Below are 20570 nucleotides of genomic sequence, written 5' to 3' on the forward strand. Positions count from 1 at the left end.
GGTTTTCCTTGATCATTCATTTCAAGAGTTTGTCCTGAAAATCAATTGTTTCAACAATATTTTATATGCATGTATATATAATGTTAGTTTTTTCCTCATTTCCGTTTCCTTGGTTTTGTTTTTACAGGTTTCGGATTTCCTAAATTTCTTTCTGTTTCATTTTTTTCACACTTTCTTAATAGAAAAACAACAAAATTGGATTGTCTGTGTACACAACAATGCTTAAACCACATCAGGGGACGACTTCTGAGTTCTGGGAAAAATCTAAGAGACTTTGATTTTTTTTGTGTAGTTGCCCTTTAATTCAGTGCACATGCCCTGCACTGTTGTTTGGTTAACAGTGTTTCTGTAACACAGTAAGCGCACGTGATGAGTTTGCAAATCAAATGCCCACTTGTAGTGCCACTGGACAGCAAAAAACTAGTATGTTAACCTTTATTTATTGTAATTAAAATTAATTTGTAGTAAAGTGTTGAGTTAGATTACATAGCTACCTCAATCATTATTTCAAATACTTTCGATGAATACACAGCAATTGCTAGCAAGTTTAGCTAGCTAGCAGGCTCAGCTAAATAAAAATCCTCATAGATGCAGTCACGTCTCATAGTCATGTCATGAGATTTGTAAATGAAAGAGGAATATAATAATACGAATCTAATGGAATTTCCCATCTCCCCATTTAGAGTATTTCTGGTGCAGCAAAGAAATACCCTTATCCAGATGGTGTGACAAAGGCATTTCCTAACAACTTTCTTTGTTGTTACTTTTAAGGTTGAAACCAACATGCAGTAACCTCCAGCAGGCAGAGAGGCAAGAACCATTAGTCTGCCAGCTCAGGGACAAGCTACACTATTCACAGCTCTGTGTAATGTTCAATGTAATTGTATTGCTGGACTTTTTTAAACGTAATGTTTTTGTATTGTTTTAAAAATGTAAAAATAAAAGGAAATGTATGGTTTAAACATGTATAATGTTTATTTGTTTTAGCTGTTAGTGATAATTCCCTAAGTGTTATTATATGTGTGTTTATAATCATTAAGCCTTTATATATGTGTTATGAATGACCAAAGATGTCTGACTTTATAGTAAGTACAGCGTCATGATACAAGGCTTTTATGTATGTGTTATACATGACCAAAGGGGTCTGACTTTAAAGTAAGTACAGCGTCATGCGATATAGAGTCTTTATGGATGTGTTATGACTGAAGGTGTCTCACTTCAAACAAAGTATTACAGGACACTACATAAAGTGTCAATAAATAGGTTATTAACGTTCTGCTGATTTATGAAGGTTCTCTCATGATCCACAGGTGACTGTAGAGTGTGAGAGGTATTTAAATGGGTTGATGGACCTGCAAACCTTGTGTTTGTGTGTGTGTGTGTGTGTCAGAGCCAAGATGAGGAACATGTAATTTGGTTCCAGAAGAAAGCCACTTTCAATTTCATTATGTTGGGGGCTTCAATCAAGGTAAGTGTTTCTTGGTGTAACGTTGTCTCCAGGCTATTGCACACACAGCACATTTAAGCCTGGGATATCAACCATTCAAAGTTGGCCTTAGTGGAAGTGACCATATAATCCTATGGGAGTGACCATACTGAGTAAAGTATTTGTCATCAGGCTATGTCCTTTGCTAGCAAAATATTTCCCCTGGTCGTCACTCGTTAACACAGCCACAAAGTCATAATTATAGATAAACCCTGCCCATTTCCACAATTTCTCTTCTTAAAATGTGATTTTAAACCTAACCCTAACCTAGAAGGCCAAGTTTGATGCGTTGTGTCTGGGAATGAGATTAGGTGTAATGTGACTAACTTGACTTCACTTTAGAGCGTATGCCATCCTTCAGCAATACATGTCACCCTTTATAAAGCACATGTTTGTATCATATTCGACATAGTGGGTTATGTCACACAGTTATTCCACATTTATGTACCCATTATAAAGCATGACATACGGTTACAGATGGTTTGTAACACATTTATGTTGTGCTTATGAAGGCATTATGAAGGCTTTATGAAGCCATTATAAGCTGAACGTAATTTAAAGCAGGACCTTTTCTTCTAAGAGATTGTCAGTTGGATAGGCTCTCTGCAAGGTTTTGTATATCTTACCTGTCATACGATCATCCTTTTCTGACTCAAATAAGATTCCCTCAAGGTTGCTCTGATGTCCAAAAGATTTCAACACAAAGGAGATGATTGTGGACTTCAGGAAAAAGTGGACCGAGCACGTCCCCATTCTCATCAACGGGGCTGTAGTGGAGCAGGTTGAGAGCTTCAAGTTCCTTGGTGTCCACATTACCAACAAACTATCATGGTCCAAACACACCAAGACTGTTGTGAAGAGGGCTAGACAAAGCCTATTCCCCCTCAGGAGACTGAAAAGATTTGGCATGGGTCCTCAGATCCTCAAAAGGTTTTACAGCTGCACCATCGAGAGCATCCTGACTGGTTGCATCACTGCCTGGTATGGCAACTGTTCGGCCTCCGACCGCAAGGCACTACAGAGTACATCACTGGGGCCAAGCTTCCTGCCATCCAGGACCTCTATACCAGGCGGTGTCAGATTAAGGCCCTAAAAATTGTCAAAGACTCCAGCCACCATAGTCATAGACTGTTCTTTCTGCTACCGCACGGCAAGCGGTACCGGAGCGCCAAGTCTAGGTCCAAAAGGATTCTTAACAGCTTCTACCCCCAAGCTATAAGACTCCTGAACAGCTAATCAAATTGCTACCCGGACTATTTGCACTGTCGTCAGGCAACTAAAGGACTATCAGACCATGAGAAACAAGATTCTCTGGTCTGAATGCCAAGCGTCACATCTGGAAGAAACCTGGCACCATCCCTACGGTGAAGCATGGTGGTTGCAGCATCATGCTGAGGGGATGTTTTTCAGCAGCAGGGACTGGGAGACTAGTCAGGATCGAGGGAAAGATGAACGGAGCAATGTACAGAGAGATCCTTGATGAAAACCTGCTCCACAGCGCTCAGGACTTCAGACTGGGGCGAAGGTTCACCTTCCAACAGGACAACGACCCTAAGCACACAGCCAAGACAACGCAGGAGTGGCTTCGGGACAAGTGTCTGAATGTACTTGAGTGGCCCAACAAGAGCCCGGACTTGAACCTGATCGAACATCTCTGGAGAGACCTGAAAATAGCTGTACAGCGACGCTCCCCATCCAACCTGACAGAGCTTGAGAGGATCTGCAGAGAAGAATGGGAGAAACTCCCCAAATACATGTGTGCCAAGCTTGTAGCGTTATCCCAAGAAGACTCGAGGCTGTAATCGCTGCCAAAGGTGCTTCAACAAAGTACTGAGTAAAGGTTCTGAATACTTATGTAAATGTGATATTTTTTTTGCAACATTTTCCAAAAACCATTTTTTGCTTTGTCAATATGGGGTATTTAATCAATTTTAGAATAAGGCTGTAACGTAACTAAATGTGGAAAAAGTCAAGGGGTCTGAATTCTTTCTGAATGCACTGTAGTGTGTGGGCATGTGGACTGAGCAGACGTTTAGCAAAAGCTAAATACTGTATGTCTTTGTACTTGAGGCACTACGCCTTTTTAGGGCTTTTACGCTCCAACTGCTCTCCTAATGTACCCCCCAAAAATGTGGATTATGTCATTATACATACATTGGAGAAAAACGGGCACTTGCATACTGTGGAAGGTTTGTATTACCTTTTAAATTAAATTAAAGTATAGTGGCTGGTGAGGGTCTACTTGGGGAGAGTGGGTCCACCGAGAGACTGAAGTGAGATGAGTGGAGGCCCCACACACACCTGAGAAGTGTCTGATGCCCTCCCAGTCACCCCATCCCAATCTCCCGGCTAAAGCCCCTCTCCATTCTCACCAATAACCACCATTGAATCTTAATTATTATGACAAATAAGCAATAATAATGATTCGACATCCTTCCCTAATCTGTCCAGAGCTCTTATTCATTTTACAACGGGTTTGCAAGTCACAAAAAAAATTATTAAGAAATTACATTGTAGTATAATTATGTCCTTTCTCTCTCTCTCTCTCTCTCTCTCTCTCTCTCTCTCTCTCTCTCTCTCTCTCTCTCTCTCTCTCTCTCTCTCTCTCTCTCTCTCTCTCTCTTCAATTTCAATTTAAGGGGCTTAATTTCCATGGGAAACATATGTTTACAATGCCAAAGCAAGTGAAATAGATGATAAACAAAAGTGAATTAAACAATAAAAAAATTAACAGTAAACATTACTCTCTCTCTCTCTCGCTCTCTCTCTCTCTCAAACTAAATCCATCCCCCTCCACCTCCCACTCCCAGTTCTCCCCCCTTTACCCCACCCAAACCAAGCTTATTCCAACCTCCCATCTTTACTCACCCTTGCCCACACAAGCCAAGCTTGTCCCACCCTCCCATCCTTACCCACCCTTGCCCTCCCAAGCCAAGCTTATCACCACCTCCCATCCTTGCCCTCTCTTACCCACCCAGGCCAAGTTTATCCCAACATCCCGTCTTTTCCCCCCTTCCTTCTCAGACATATTTACACCCCTCTATACATCTACTTACTCATCCATTTTCCTTCATTCACACACAACGTATACCCTATGCATCCGCACAGCGATTCTCTTCCGCCCTCCTACACATATTAATATTCATCCTCCTTCACTCTCCCATTCATATGCACAGACACATACACATACACCTACTCACACCCTCTCGCCCAAACACACATACGTCCTTAGAACAATTATTGACAATTATTGGCATACATGCTATATTTCCTCTTTTATATTGTATTTTCAGTGTCCATTTATCTCATTGGAATGGACTGGCCATGGATTTTTATCTCCTTTCCCCCCTGTGCCTTCACAATATTGACTTTGGTCTGATAGTTCCACAGCTTAAAGATTACCATGCAAGGGTATTTAGCGTTCTTCTGTTTCACGCCGAGCCGATGGCATCGCTCCAGATGCTCCGGTGATACATCCACGCCAAGCTCCTCCGGTATCAGCTTGATCACGTAGCTGGAAAGGTCTCCATTTCCTCGTCTCCCGGTAGGGACAATATTTTCATATTGTTTTGTCTCATTCTGTTTTCTTGCTGGTCCAGTTAATCTTCTAAAGTTTGCACCTTTGTTTCGAGAAGGCCCATTTTGTTGTCCTGTTGTTGATCCACTCGCCCGCCCTGTATATGCATACCTGACACGATAGACTCTACTTTCCTTTTAGCTTTAGCTTGTAACAGTTTGTTTGTCCTTTGGATCATCTTTTTCACTGTGCTCATCTCTCTGTCTGTCATGTGCAACTATTTGCAATGCGTCAGATGCAACAATGTCATAACCGGCCAAAGTGATCACACCAATGCACTTTCTCTCCTCAACTTTCCCCAATAGTATTTTTTTTTTTTTTTTTTGGTCATTTAGCAGACGCTCTTATCCAGAGCGACTTACAGGAGCAATTAGGGTTAAGTGCCTTGCTCAAGGGCACATCGACAGATTTTTCACCTAGTGGGCTCGGGGATTAGAACCAGCGACCTTTCGGTTACTGGCACAACGCTCTTAACCACTAAGCTACCTGCCTAATTTGGCTTATGCTGTAGTCCAGTTTCACATACAGCAATTAGTAAGAACAAGCCTCCTTCTTTCCTCAAATAGGCTATTAGGCCTAGTATATTTTAAAAAAAATAAAAATAAATTAAATGTCCTATAGCTTTTGTAGCCTATAGCTTTACCTGCAATTTCAGGAGAAGAGGAATAGCCTATGCAAAACAACCTAAATCACTCACTTCACAAGGCTTGACGAGGTGACACACTGTAGGCTTAGGCTACCCTTCAAATGTAGGCCTACATATTAGGCCTACACTAATTTTGGTACGTAAAATCTTGTAAATTAACATTACAAATACATTTTATGAAGCTCTTCTTGTTAGATTCACTCTTGCAGACCGACACATGCTACTGGCACTGCTACATAACTTACTTGCTACATGTACAACATGTACAACATTTTATATTCATTTTCATAATCATCTACTTTGTCACATATGCATTATTTGACTAGAGGACCAACAATGGAGCTTTTTTTTTCTCAAATAAAAACCTTGCCCTGAGAGGGATTTGAACTGGCGGCCATTGTACTTTGTCGTCTCTGGGCTTACTGCCTCCTTTGTTCCATGTTCATTGTTTATCTAGCTAGCTACCTCGCTAGTTACATGTCTAAACAAAAGACTCAATTTCGGCCTGATTATTACATGATCAAATTAGCAGGTGTGTCTGGGGGTGATTACGGCCATCAATTGTATTTGATGAACATGTGTACATGTCTAGACAATAGTGAGCCATCCACTTAGCTACAGCTGGGCGAGGGGTGGTTATAGCATTTCCTTCACATGAACCATCAATTTAGACAAGTGTGTTGGGTAAGCGTCATCTAATAACGATATTATTTATAACATATTTTTAATTGGACATTTTTTTTATTTTTATATTGCTACTATGCAAGTATGCAAGTACTATAATAATATAATAATAATATGCCATTTAGCAGACGCTTTTATCCAAAGCGACTTACAGTCATGCGTGCATACATTTTTGTGTATGGGTGGTCCCGGGGATCGAACCCACTACCTTGGCGTTACAAGCGCCGTGCTCTACCAGCTGAGCTACAGAGGATCACTGTACCGTTTACACATTCTGTATTATGTGCATGTGACAAATAAACTGAGATTCTATTTGATATAGCGTGTTTTTACCACATGGCCTCACATGTGAATCCTTAAAGAGAAGGGTGGGGCTTAAGAGGGTGTGAACGATGCTGAATAGGTGTAGACAAAGAAGAGCTCTCCAGTAGGTGTACCAAAACATTCAAGGTTCCTTTTCTCAAAAGTGGGGTTACAAGTTTATCAACTTTCAAAGCAGAATTACTTTCCCATTGTTCCTCAACTGCAATGTATGATATACAATTTTCTAGCTCTAAGTCTCTACTTTTATCCAATGTAAAAAACACAATTTCAAATTTTGCTACATAAGACCGAATCGAGGCGGACGGTCACATTTGTCTGTAAGATACACTTAGTTTCGCCCATGAGGCTACAATCTTTTTTCTTCTTCCAATCCCTAAACAACCTTGAAAATCCAGTGAGATTCCAGGTGATCCAGGTTTCAAGCGTCTGAATCAAATTAACATAAAATAATATTCATATATATCCCTTTCAGCTGTGTCTACCATCCAGGTACAAGGCCAGCAGTCAAAACCCCTGCAAGAAAGAAGGGATTCCCAGATATTACACCAGAAGAGAACAATAAACCCAGATACGCACACAAACGCACACACACTCAACCCCCTTAGTCTGCTCTAAGACACCTCAGCCTGAGATTTCAACACTGTCTCCATGTCCAGTTCATAAGAGACAGCAAGAGAGGGCTGTACAGTACAAACACAGCTGAACATGAAAGCCGCGCGTGTGTGAAAAGCTCCATACGTGCATGTGTGTGCTTATTCCCCACTTCACAGTCTCACTGCTGAGTCGGCATCCGCTGAGGTCGCCTAGCCCCATTCTAACAAGCTCATTATACAAATAAATGCCTGTTGATGTTCTACTCCGTCTCCTCCGTCGCACAGAATCTATTCCTTCAATCAGTTTACTATTGAAAGAACCAAGGACTTAATGGGATGATCTCAGTGCTATGCCCTTCATGCATGCTAGGCTACACTCCCTGAAGGTATACTCAGGCTGAGTCCCAAAAGGCACCATATTCCCTATTTAGTGCACTACTCCATACTAAGTAGTAAGTACTAAGTAGTACTCTATATAGGAAATAAGGTGCCATTTGGGAATCAGCCTTACCCAGAGGTGGATGGTAGATGTAAAATGAACGGGTTCACAAAACCTTCTGGCAGGCTGATTGTAGCCCCAGGGCCTCAGGTTTGCCACCAGTGATGAGGAACCTTTGAAAGCTCCTTAAAATCCTTGTGTGGGGGCCACCTGCAAGCCTTTAAGTATGTTACACTCCCAAATGGCACCCTATTCCCTATTTAGTGCACTACTTTTGACCAGGGCCCATTGGGTGCCCCATAGGGCTCTGGTCAAAAGTAGTGAGAATAGGGTGGCATTTGAGACGCAGACACTCTGAAACTGCATTACACCATACTGCTCCAGAAATAACATTGCTTAACACGCAACATTAACCTTCCAATTCATCATTGAGATGTTATAACAAATGAAGAGTCGAGACGCAAACACAGGGGTTCCACCTCACTGGGCCTCAAAGAACTCCAATTAGGCATACATCACACAGACTGACAGAGGAGGACAGACAACCTTAGACAATGGGCTATTTGAAGAGGAGGAAGAGGAAGAGGTGTGGAAGATGAGAATGAGGTGGATGAAGAGAAGGAGGAGGAGGTGGAGGTGCAGGAGGAGGAAGAGGAGGAGGAGGGGAGGAAGAAGAGGAGGGGGAAGAGGAGGAGGACCCTTATGGAAAAACCACATGAATTTCGTTTGTGAACACGTTTTCATGTGATCACATGTGAAGTTAATGTGATAACATGACAACATCTAAAGCTACATGTGATAACATGAAACTACACACGTTGAAACGTGATCACATGTGAAGTGTTGGCGTGACCCTGGACAGCACCGTCGTTCTCCGCTAACAACAAGACGGTGACCCGATCCTGTAGGTTCATGCTCTACAACATTCGGAGAGTATGACCCTGCCTTACACAGGAAGTGGCACAGGTCCTAATCCAGGCACTTGTCATCTCCCGTCTGGATTACTGCAACTCGCTGTTGGCTGGGCTCCCTGCCTGTGCCATTAAACCCCTACAACTCATCCAGAATGCCGCAGCCCGTCTGGTGTTCAACCTTCCCAAGTTCTCTCACGTCACTCCGCTCCTCCGCACACTCCACTGGCTTCCAGTTGAAGCTTGCATCTGCTACAAGACCATGGTGCTTGCCTACGGAGCTGTGAGGGGAACGGCACCTCCGTACCTTCAGGCTCTGATCAGACCCTACACCCAAACGAGGGCATTGCGTTCATCCACCTCTGGCCTGCTGGCCTCCCTACCTCTGCGGAAGCACAGTTCCCGCTCAGCCCAGTCAAAACTGTTCGCTGCTCTGGCACCCCAATGGTGGAACAAGCTCCCTCACGACGCCAGGACAGCGGAGTCACTCACCACCTTCCGGAGACACTTGAAACCCCACGTCTTTAAGGAATACCTGGGATAGGATAAAGTAATCCTTCTACCCCCACTTACCCCACCCCAAATAAAATAAAAATATTGTAAAGTGGTTATCCCACTGGCTATAAGGTGAATGCACCAATTTGTAAGTTGCTCTGGATAAGAGCGTCTGCTAAATGACGTAAATGTAAATGTAAATGTAAGTGTTTCAAAAACACATGTGAAATCGTAGTTTTTCTGTAAGGGGAGGGAGTGTGAGACAGAAGATGGAGGATAAGGAGAAAGAGGGGGTGGAGGAGGAATAGAGAAGAAAAGTAGAAATGTAGCGAGAAAAAAATTAAAAATAGATAGATTGAGAACCACCCAGACCTGGGGCTTACCGGGACTTGTTGGTGAGGAGTTCAGTGTCGTGGTACCACTCCACAGTGGGCTCTGGGACAGCAGTGAACTGACAGTGGAAGACAGCTTCCTCATTCTTCAGGACCACCTGGTCCTCTGGGGTCACTACTGGCTGAGGGAAACTCTTATCTGCCAGCACAGAAAGAGAAGAGGGGGGGAAACACACACATATCATCATACATATCAGCATCACTACATCTGCAGGCATCAGGACATAAACACACATACACACATGCACGCACACAAGTGCACAAGCGCAAAAGTGAAGCAAATACACACACACACACACACACACACACACACAGCCTTTATTAAAGGTTGCTAACAGCAGTGTGAGGCAGGCAGGTGGCCTTTAGGTGGTTCAGGATGTCAACACCTCTCGGCCCCAGGGAGACGTAATGAGGTCATTGAACACATTCCTCCACGAGGCCCACGGCTTATTACAGACCATCACAATTCATCAGACCAGCAGCCAGCCCCTCATAGGGCATCCTCCTTCCCCTCTCCCTCCATCACCAAAACCAAACAGGCCATTCTCCCCTATCTTTTCTCCCCTACACCACTAGGCCCTTTGATGAATGAAATTCATCTTGTAAATGTTCGAAAGATTCCAGATGGTCTTCTTTGATTAGTTGATGGATTGTAAATTCAGGCGGGCCCAGATTCTAAACCCTGCATCTACCACCAGGCCCTAATAGTCTTATATCAGATACTGTAGCACAACATTCGTTGAGTGACTGTGCACCGTGTAGGAATGATGCCAACTATGAGAAGACAATGGGCCCTAAAAGAACATACTCTCTCCCCTCTCTCCCGACCTCCACCACCTGAACAGTTTTGGGCTGCAGCTGGCTTGGCGTGCCCAGAGAGGTGGCAGAATCACAGGGATCAGGGGAGAGGATTAATCACCACAGGGTTTAACACAGAGATTTAGGACATTTTTACACCACTAAATACTCCTTAATACCTAGCTACAGCGGAGGTCAGAAAGTGCAGACTACCAAGCTTTAACACTAAAACCATCTGGCCTTTCAGCATATAAGTACCCGCTAGAGAACATTGCCGGGCGTCCGTTTAGCATATGCATCAGATGCATATCAACCAGCAAGGTGTGCAAACATACAGTGAGGGAAAAAAGTATTTGATCCCCTGCTGATTTTGTACGTTTGCCCACTGACAAAGAAATGATCAGTCTATAATTTTAATGGTAGGTTTATTTGAACAGTGAGAGACAGAATAACAACAAAAAAATCAAGAAATACGCGTCAAAATTTTTATAAATTGATTTGCATTTTAATGAGGGAAATAAGTATTTGACCCCCTCTCAATCAGAAAGATTTCTGGCTCCCAGGTGTCTTTTATACAGGTAACAAGCTGAGATTAGGAGCACACTCTTAAAGGGAGTGGTCCTCTGTAGCTCAGCTGGTAGAGCACGGCGCTTGTAACGCCAAGGTAGTGGGTTCAATCCCCGGGACCACCCATACACAAAAATGTATGCACGCACGACTGTAAGTCGCTTTGGATAAAAGTGTCTGCTAAATGGCATATTTTTATATATATATATATTTACCTGTATAAAAGACATCTGTCCACAGAAGAAATCAATCAATCAGATCCAAACTCTCCACCATGGCCAAGACCAAAGAGCTCTCCAAGGATGTCAGCGACAAGATTGTAGACCTACACAAGGCTGGAATGGGCTACAAGACCATCGCCAAGCAGCTTGGTGAGAAGGTGACAACAGTTGGTGCGATTATTCACAAATGGAAGAAACACAAAAGAACTGTCAATCTCCCTCGGCCTAGGGCTCCATGCAAGATCTCACCTCGTGGAGTTGCAATGATCATGAGAACGGTGAGGAATCAGCCCATAACTACACGGGAGGATCTTGTCAATGATCTCAAGGCAGCTGGGACCATAGTCACCAAGAAAACAATTGGTAACACACTCCGCCGTGAAGGACTGAAATCCTGCAGCGCCCGCAAGGTCCCCCTGCTCAAGAAAGCACATATCCATGCCCGTCTGAAGTTTGCCAATGAACATCTGAATGATTCAGAGGAGAACTGGGTGAAAGTGTTGTGGTCAGATGAGACCAAAATGGAGCTCTTTGGCATCAACTCAACTCGCCGTGTTTGGAGGAGGAGGAATGCTGCCTATGACCCCAAGAACACCATCCCCACCGTCAAACATGGAGGTGGAAACATTATGCTTTGGGGGTGTTTTTCTGCTAAGGGGACAGGACAACTTCACCGCATCAAAGGGACGATGGACGGCGCCATGTACCATCAAATCTCGGGTGAGAACCTCCTTCCCTCAGCCAGGGCATTGAAAATGGGTCGTGGATGGGTATTCCAGCATGACAATGACCGAAAACACACGGCCAAGGCAACAAAGGAGTGGCTCAAGAAGAAGCACATTAAGGTCCTGGAGTGGCCTAGCCAGTCTCCAGACCTTAATCCCATAGAAAATCTGTGGAGGGAGCTGAAGGTTCGAGTTGCCAAACGTCATGCTCGAAACCTTAATGACTTGGAGAAGATCTGCAAAGAGGAGTGGGACAAAATCCCTCCTGAGATGTGTGCAAACCTGGTGGCCAACTACAAGAAATGTCTGACCTCTGTGATTGCCAACAAGGGTTTTGCCACCAAGTACTAAGTCATGTTTTGCAGAGGGGTCAAATACTTATTTCCCTCATTAAAATGCAAATACATTTATAACATTTTTGACATGCGTTTTTCTGGATTTTGTTGTTGTTATTCTGTCTCTCACTGTTCAAATAAACCTACCATTAAAATTATAGACTGATCATGTCTTTGTCAGTGGGCAAACGTACAAAATCAGCAGGGGATCAAATACTTTTTCCCTCACTGTAAGCACCAACGTTTGATAAATAGTGCATAAACTATTGTAAAGGATTAATTGCATGAAGAAATATTTGTGGAAATATATACATAAAAAAATAAATAACAAAAGTTATTTGTTTAGATAGAGTCAAGATTATGTTTTGTATAATTCTACAAAGTCCAAGAAAAAACATAGGCCTATAGCCTATTTTTGTTTCCCTTACACTAAAAACATTTGTGTAATCCATTTGATCAACTTTATTTGTAGATTTGATTAGTAATAGAGTTATAGTAATTCATAAAGTCCAGTTACAGATTATTTTGACAAAGTAGAAACGAAAAAGATAATAATAATATAACCGCACAGGTGAAAATAAAAGCACCAGTGCATGAACAATTGTAAAGGATGAAATGCATAAATACATATTAGTGGAAATAGAGTGCCTTCAGAAAGTATTCATACTTTTTCCAAATTGTGATTTTTTTGTCACTGGCCTATACACAATACCTCAAGTTCAGGAGTAAAAATGTGCTTAATAAGTCACATAATAAGTTGCATGGACTCACTCTGTGTGCAATAATAGGGTTTAACATGGTTTTTGAATGACTACCTCATCTCTGTTCCCCACACATACAATTATCTGTAAGGTTCCTCAGTCGAGCAGTGAATTTCAAACACAGATTCAACCACAAAGACCTGTGAGGTTTTCCAATACCTCGCAAAGAAGGGCACCTATTGGTGGATGGGTAAAAAAAAAGAAATATGACATTGAATATCCCTTTGAGCATGGTGAAGTTATTAATTACACTTTGGATGGTGTATCAATACACCCAGTCACTACAAAGATACAGGCGTCCTTCCTAACTCAGTTGCCAGAGAGGAAGGAAACTGCTCTGGGATTTCACCATGAGGCCAATGGTGACTTTAAAACAGTAACAGAGTTTAATGGCTGTGATAGGGGAAAACTGAGGATGGATTAACAACATTATAGTTACTCCACAATACTTACCTAACTGACAGAGTGAAAAGAAGGAAGCCTGTACAGAATACAAATATTCCAAAACATGCATCCTGTTTGCAACAAGGCACTAAAGTAATACTGCAAAAAATTTAGCAATGCAATTAACTTTTTGTCCTCAATAAAAAGTGTTATGTTTGGGGCAAATCCAATACAACACATTACTGAGTACCACTCTCCATATTTTCAAGCATAGTGGTGGCTGCATCATGTTATGGGTATGATTGTAAAAGTTAAGGACTGGGGATATTTTCAGGATGAAAAATAAACAGTATGTAGCTAAGCACAGGCAAAATCCTAGAGGAAAACCTGGTTTGGTCTGCTTTCCACCAGACACTGGGAGATTAATTCACCTTTCAGCAGGACAATAACCTAAAACACAAGGCCAAATCTACACTGGAGTTACTTACCAAGAAGACAGTGAATGTTCCTGAGTGGACGAGTTACAGTTTTGACTTTAATCTACTTGAAAATCTATGACAAGACCTGAAAAGTGTTGTCTAGTAATGATAAACAACCAATTTGACAGAGCTTGAAGAATTTTGAAAAGAATAATGGGCAAATGTTGCACAATTCAGGTGTGGAAAGCTCAAAGAGACTTACCCAGAAAGACTCACAGCTGTAATCACTGCCAAAGGTGTTTCTACAAAGTATTGACTCAGAGGTGTGAATACTTATGTAAATGAGATATTTCAGTATTTCATTTTCAATACATTTTCAAACATTTCTAAAAACATGATTTCATTTTGTCATTATGGGGTATCGTGTGTAGATGAGTTAGGAAAAACATGAAATTTAACAAATTTTGAATTCAGGCTGTAACACAACAAAATGTGGTCTAACTCGACGGGTATGAATACTTTCTGAAGGCACTCAATATATAAAAACAGTCATTTGTTGATTGTATCTGACACTGTATTGTGCCCTTATACGCATGCATTTACGCATGAATCAATATTGTCTTCTCTTTATGCTTCGGGTCCACAGTCACGGAGAGACTGTCTCTCCATAGCAGTTGGGATCACCATCTCAGTTGGCTCTGTTCTGTTTTTTCTGCGGCGAGGCTCAGGCATCGAGGCGGAGGTTCGAAGTCAACATCAGAATCAGATGAAGACTCTTAATCAGCAACGTTGATTTCAAGCTCAATATCCAATTCTCCATCCGACTCCAACTCATCTAAATTCTGCAGCATTTGCAATGCTGTCAATGCATCCATTTGTTTGGTTCGGCTTGCCATTGTGAACTACACACATTATATATTGTACCCAGTGTCTAATTTGACACTCTGTGGGGAAATTATATAATTTCCAGCCTTTCATAATAAAGTAATTAGACCACCCACAACGCCCACAATTCGTCATCATCACTACACTATTGTTCTAAATTCAATCATCCTCTATGCACCATTATCAGTTTCTATCTGGTTTCTATTGCCCATTCATCCATTGATGACAGAATAGCCTATTTTAATTTTAAATACATTATGTTACTAGTTTTTGCTTAGTAGCCAGAGCAATGCTGATGTGCGAAAGCATGGACAGAATAGATATTCTAGAAAAAAGTGAAATTTGGAAATATAGCTGCACCTCTTGAATTTTGAGAGTAATTTGACAAAGGTAAGTGTCAAAGAAACTGCAGAATATGCTCTTTCTGATACTATATAGAAAACAAAATGGTTTACCTGCATGTGACTCTGAAGGAGGATTTGATGAAGTGATGCTCCTTTCCCTGCATCTGTCGATTACAAGATGCGTCCATCTCTTCATGTACAATTTGACAAGTGATAGGCCTAATATTGTCACTCATCAGATTATTGTCAATTAATCTTGTCTATAGGCTAAAATTACTTTGTTTCGGTATAGTTTTGATGGACCTGCTGTACAGACTGACTGGCATCGTTTGTTTTCCGCTCATCAACTTGGATAGTGTCATGGATATGTTTTGCATTATTTTAAAGGCCTACTACAACATGTAGCATGTTTTTCGTTTCCCTTACAATAAATTCAATTAGTATTAGAGTTATAGTAAATAAAACAGTCCCACAACAGCTTACACAAAGTAAAATGTAAAAGAGAATGGTATCAACCCGCAAGGCACACAGTCAAATTATTTGCTGCTGATAAATAGGCATAACACAAACTCATCATTACACTATTGTCTTTCTAAATTAAATCAACCTCTTCACCCTCCTTATCATTCAGTTAGGATATAGGGTTGTGGATTGTTCCGTCATGATAGGACAATAAAAAATAGATTAGATGTATACTATATTTTAAAATGTATGTCCCTCATCTGCACTAAATTGAAAGATCTCTCTCACCACCCCTGCTCACAGACACATGTTGGTTCTGGGATATGCAACCATTTCCTTTCTCACTCACTTAACACCACACTTATTCAAACACAAAAACGCACACCACACCTTCCATCACAATTCATCCACACATACCCACATACTGTGCCTTCTATGTCTTCTGTTTGCTATGTTTTTATCTCTACTATGTTGATTGAGTACTTGTGTTCTAATTTAGTTGTATTTGAAGATGTATTATTTTGCTTGTTATCTTTTCTTGTAATACCGTCTTATCCCTTTATAAAATACTATACATACTATAAATGTGCTAATGGCTAGTATTGGGTGTTCCATTATTCGACTCCTCTATTAGAACTTTCAGAATAGCCATGGAGTAGTCTTTGTGTCGCGGAACATTTGGTTGTCAATATACAGTTTCTCGACAACAAGAGCAACACACTTCCCTTTTAATCTATTTTCCTTGAAGATTGGGTACAGAACTTTGCGCCGTTCTGCAATCTCCCTCGGGAACTGATCCTTCATGCCTATTTTCGAGCCAGCAAGTCTTTCACCAAGGCTTTTAACCATGACTTTATCCTTAAAAAAGCATATTTGGCAACGATTGGACGCTCATATCTCTGTCCTCTTTGTCCGAAACGGTGTACATGTTCGAGTTGGATTTTGTCGACAGCCTCAAGTGGTATTTGAAGCGCTGTAAGAAAGAAGTCCTTCACAATTCTTTCTGTAACATCTTCTTCTTTTTCCTGGATACCCGTGAGTACTAGATTTTCTCTCATCGATCTAGTTTGTATGTCTAGTAAGGTTTCTCTCAGAAAGTTGTTCTCCTTTTTAAGTTCCTTAATGTCAGTTTCCATCCTAGTGACTGTCCCTTTTAGTTTTTTTGTATCGCTCTCCATTATCGCAGCTTTTCCGTCACTCATTTCAAGATTTGCCTTCAACTCTTTTACATCATTACTGACCAACTCTAGTATGCCCAGTTTGTCATTTATCGACTTCAACAGGTCGCTTTCCACAGTTACCAGTCCCAGTGGTGAAAAGCATAAATCATCTGTATCAGTCGAGGACTCGCGTTTTCTCTTGGAGATTGATTCTCCTCGTTTATCTTCTGTCATGTTTGGATGTTGCCTGTTGTTGTAATATTTGTTGATACATTTCTCTAGCCTTATAATTTGTTTTGTGTTATTATCCAGATTTAATGTTATTACCCTCGAATATATGAAGTGCTAATATTTAGTCTAACTTACTGATATTGAATATTATGTTTTTATCTTGAGGTGATCTGTACAGCTGTGTATTCAATACGCCATTGTTTGTTGTGTATCCTAAGATGGCAACCAGGTGGTTGTTGTTAAACAATCCAAGATGGCATACCTGTAGCGCTGTCTTCAGACTCAGTACTTTGTTGAAGCATCTTTGGCAGCAATTACAGCCTCAAGTCTTCTTGGGTATGACGCTTCAAGCTTGGCACACCTGTATTTGGGGAGTTTCTCCCATTTTTCTCTGCAGATCCTCTCAAGCTCTGTCAGGTTGGATGGGGAGCGTTGCTATACAGCAATTTTCAGGTCTCTCCAGAGATGTTCGATCGGGTTCAAGTCCGGGCTCTGGCTGGGCCACTCAAGGACATTCAGAGACTTGTCACGAAGCCACTCCTGCGTTGTCTTGGCCGTGTGCTTAGGGTCGTTGTCCTGTTGGAAGGTGAACCTTCACCCTGAGTGCTCTGGAGCAGTTTTCATCAAGGATCTCTCTGTACTTTGCTCCGTTCATCTTTCCCTCGATCCTGACTAGTCTCCCAGTCCCTGCCGCTGAAAAATATCCCCACAGCATGATGCTGCCACCACCATGCTTCACTGTAAGGAAGGTGCCAGGTTTCCTCCAGACATGACGCTTGGCATTCAGGCCAAAGAGTTCAATCTTGGTTTTATCAGACCAGAGAATCTTGTTTCTCATGGTCTGGGAGTATTTAGGTGCCTTTTGGCAAACTCCAAGCGGGATGTCATGTGCCTTTTACTGAGGAGTGGCTTCCGTCTGGCCACTCTACCATAAAGGCCTGATTGGTGGAGTGCTGCAGAGATGGTTGTCCTTCTGGAAGGCTTTCCCATCTCCACAGAGGAACTCTGGAGCTCTGTCAAAGTGACCATCGGTTCTTGGTCACTTCCTGGACCAAGGCCTTTCTCCCCCTATTGCTCAGTTTGGCCGGGCGGCCAGCTCTAGGAAGAGTCTTGGTGGTTCCAAACTTCTTCCATTTAAGAATGATGGAGGCCACTGTGTTCTTGGGGACCTTCAATGCTGCAGACATTTTTTGGTACCCTTCCCCAGATCTGTGCCTCGACACAATCCTGTCTCGGAGCTCTACAGACAATTCCTTCGACCTCATGGCTTGGTTTTTGCTCTGACATGCACTGTCAACTGTGGGACCTTACATAGACAGGTGTGTGCCTTTCCAAATCATGTCCTATCAATTGAATGTACCACAGGTGGACTCCAGTCAAGTTGTAGAAACATCTCATGGATGATCACGGGAAACAGGATGCACCTGAGCTCAATTTCGAGTCTCATAGCAAATGGTCTGAATACGTATGTTAATAAGGTATTTTATTTTATTTTTTTATACATTTGCAAAAATTTATAGAAACCTGTTTTGCTTTGTCATTATGGGGTATTGTGTGTTTTAATTTAATCCATTTTAGAATAAGGCTGTAACGTAACAACATTTGGAAAAAGTCAAGGGGTCTGAATACTTTCCGAATGCACTGTATTATAACAACCAGTGAATGGATACACAGTTCCATCTTGAGTTGATGGGTAGGCTACATTCTGGGGAAAATGTCATTTCAATTATTGAACCATTGATTCTATTCTTGGATAATATAATGTACACAAGGTAATTATTTGTCATACCTCATCTGAGCAGGATCAGATGGTGACAGGGGTTTCAGCAGGATCAGGCAACCAGTGAAGACCAGTCTATGACGGCACTAAGGTGAACTTTTGCAGATGCAACACTTTATTCACTCTGTGCAGCACACACTGGACAAGCCAGAAGCTTCAAAGATTGAAATTATTTTAAGGCAGTCTGACAAACCCTAAAGCTGATTTCCAAACTGTGTCAAGGGTTGATAGAGGCTTTTCCCGATGACACAAAACATGTAAAACTAAAATGTGAGGAAGACCTGGGAGACTACTGATGATGATGAATGGATACAAATGTGTTTGAATGCCCAGTCATGTTAATATAATCTCAGACATAAATTACTGCAGTTTAAGACCATCCATAGAATGTACTATATGCCAGTGAAACTGAATATCACGCACTCAGAAATGTAATTCCTCTGCTGGAGGTGTAAAACACAAAAAGGGACATATTTGCATATGTTATGCTCTTGTGAAGGCTGGCTGAATTCTGGCAAAGAGTATCTTCTTTTACCTCAGCATGTCTACAGATTCTCCTTTCTCCCTGTTTTTGTTTGCTTGGAAATCTTGATACTGGAGACTGTTATCAGAAGAAACTGTGTAACCTTGCATTTAGAGCGGCTAAGAAATGCATTGCCATTAATTGGAAGGTTGGTTATCCTCCCACAATGTCACAATGGATGGCAGAAATGTCAAGCTATGTATCACTAGATTTGATGTATTACAAGATTAAAGGTATACTGTGCATGTTTCATAAGGTCTGGATGCCTTATATGGAATAGAGTATGACAAAAGGAGTCTGTATTGAAAACATGCCCATGTCAGGGAAGATACCCATTTAGGCAATCCCTAGCTGCTGGGCTGCTCAGTCCTGGCCCTGGGGGTCTGCCGTACTGTTGGTTGTCACTTTGGCCTTGGCCTAACACACCTGAAACCAATAATGAATGTTTCACTAAGATCCTAATGCTGAGTGGGGTGTGTTGGGTTGGGGCGCTGCATTGCGGTGGACCCCTAGGGGCAGGATGGGGCGATCCAGCTATATTGTGTGCAAGTCAAAAGAGCTATGATATTAGGCCTATGATATTAATTACAGTGCCCTCTGTAATTATTGGGACAGTGAAGCATTTTGTCTTCTTTTGGCTCTATACTCCAAAGGTTTGGATTTGAAATTAAACAGTGACTATGAAGTTAAAGTGCAGACTGTCAGCTTTAATTTGAGGGTATTTTCATCCATATCGGGTGAAACGTTGAGAAATTACAGCACTTATTGTACATAGTCCCCCTATTTTAGGGATGCAAAGTATTGGGACAAATTCACTTGTATGTGTATTAAAGTAGTATAGGGCTGTCCTCGACCCCAAATAATATTTGTCAACCAAGAGTTTTAAAACCCGATGTGTTTTAATAAAATAAACTATATGTAGGCTACTGAACTTGTCTTATGCTTTAAGCACACAGTGATTAAATAATTAAGACACACAAATTACTCAAGAGGGAGATCAAGATAGCCTAACCAGAAGAAAAAAACCTGTTCCCGAACCTCCTCCTTCCACTGCTGCTGGCCTTCGCAGATTCTGCCATTACACCCCCGAAGTTGCCGGTAATAGGCTACACCAGGGGTCGGCAACCTTTTCCATTTGGAGTGTCAATTTATCTTACCATTTCTACTGATCTGCGTGCCAGTTATGATTTTCATATGCACATTTTCATGGAACAGTTTCATTTTTTTATAATAAAGTCTTCGTATTTCAAAATCATTGTCATGTGATTAATAAAAATTATATCTAAATCTAAATGAAAATTATACAAATCTAAAAGTAACTTATATTGCCAATGCCAACTTTGTAAAAATACATTGTATTAACTATCAACTTGGTCCAGCCAGAAGCTGGTGCTAACAAACTTGCAACATTGTATCAAATATTCTGTA

The 20570-nt window shown here is 41.6% G+C and overlaps 1 protein-coding gene across 1 annotated transcript in view; it reads right to left on the bottom strand.

Annotated features, from left to right (window-relative positions):
* The window catches only part of ptk7b (protein tyrosine kinase 7b), a 246799-nt gene that overhangs the window by 59642 nt on the left and 166587 nt on the right, over window positions 1-20570 (bottom strand). The window contains exon 5 of the mRNA XM_084171249.1: window positions 9539-9686. Within this exon, the coding sequence (XP_084027375.1) occupies window positions 9539-9686 (148 nt within the window). The remainder of the gene's footprint in view (window positions 1-9538; window positions 9687-20570) is intronic.

Source organism: Coregonus lavaretus, assembly GCF_964263955.1.
Source record: "Coregonus lavaretus genome assembly, chromosome: 1".
Taxonomy (NCBI): domain Eukaryota; kingdom Metazoa; phylum Chordata; class Actinopteri; order Salmoniformes; family Salmonidae; genus Coregonus; species Coregonus lavaretus.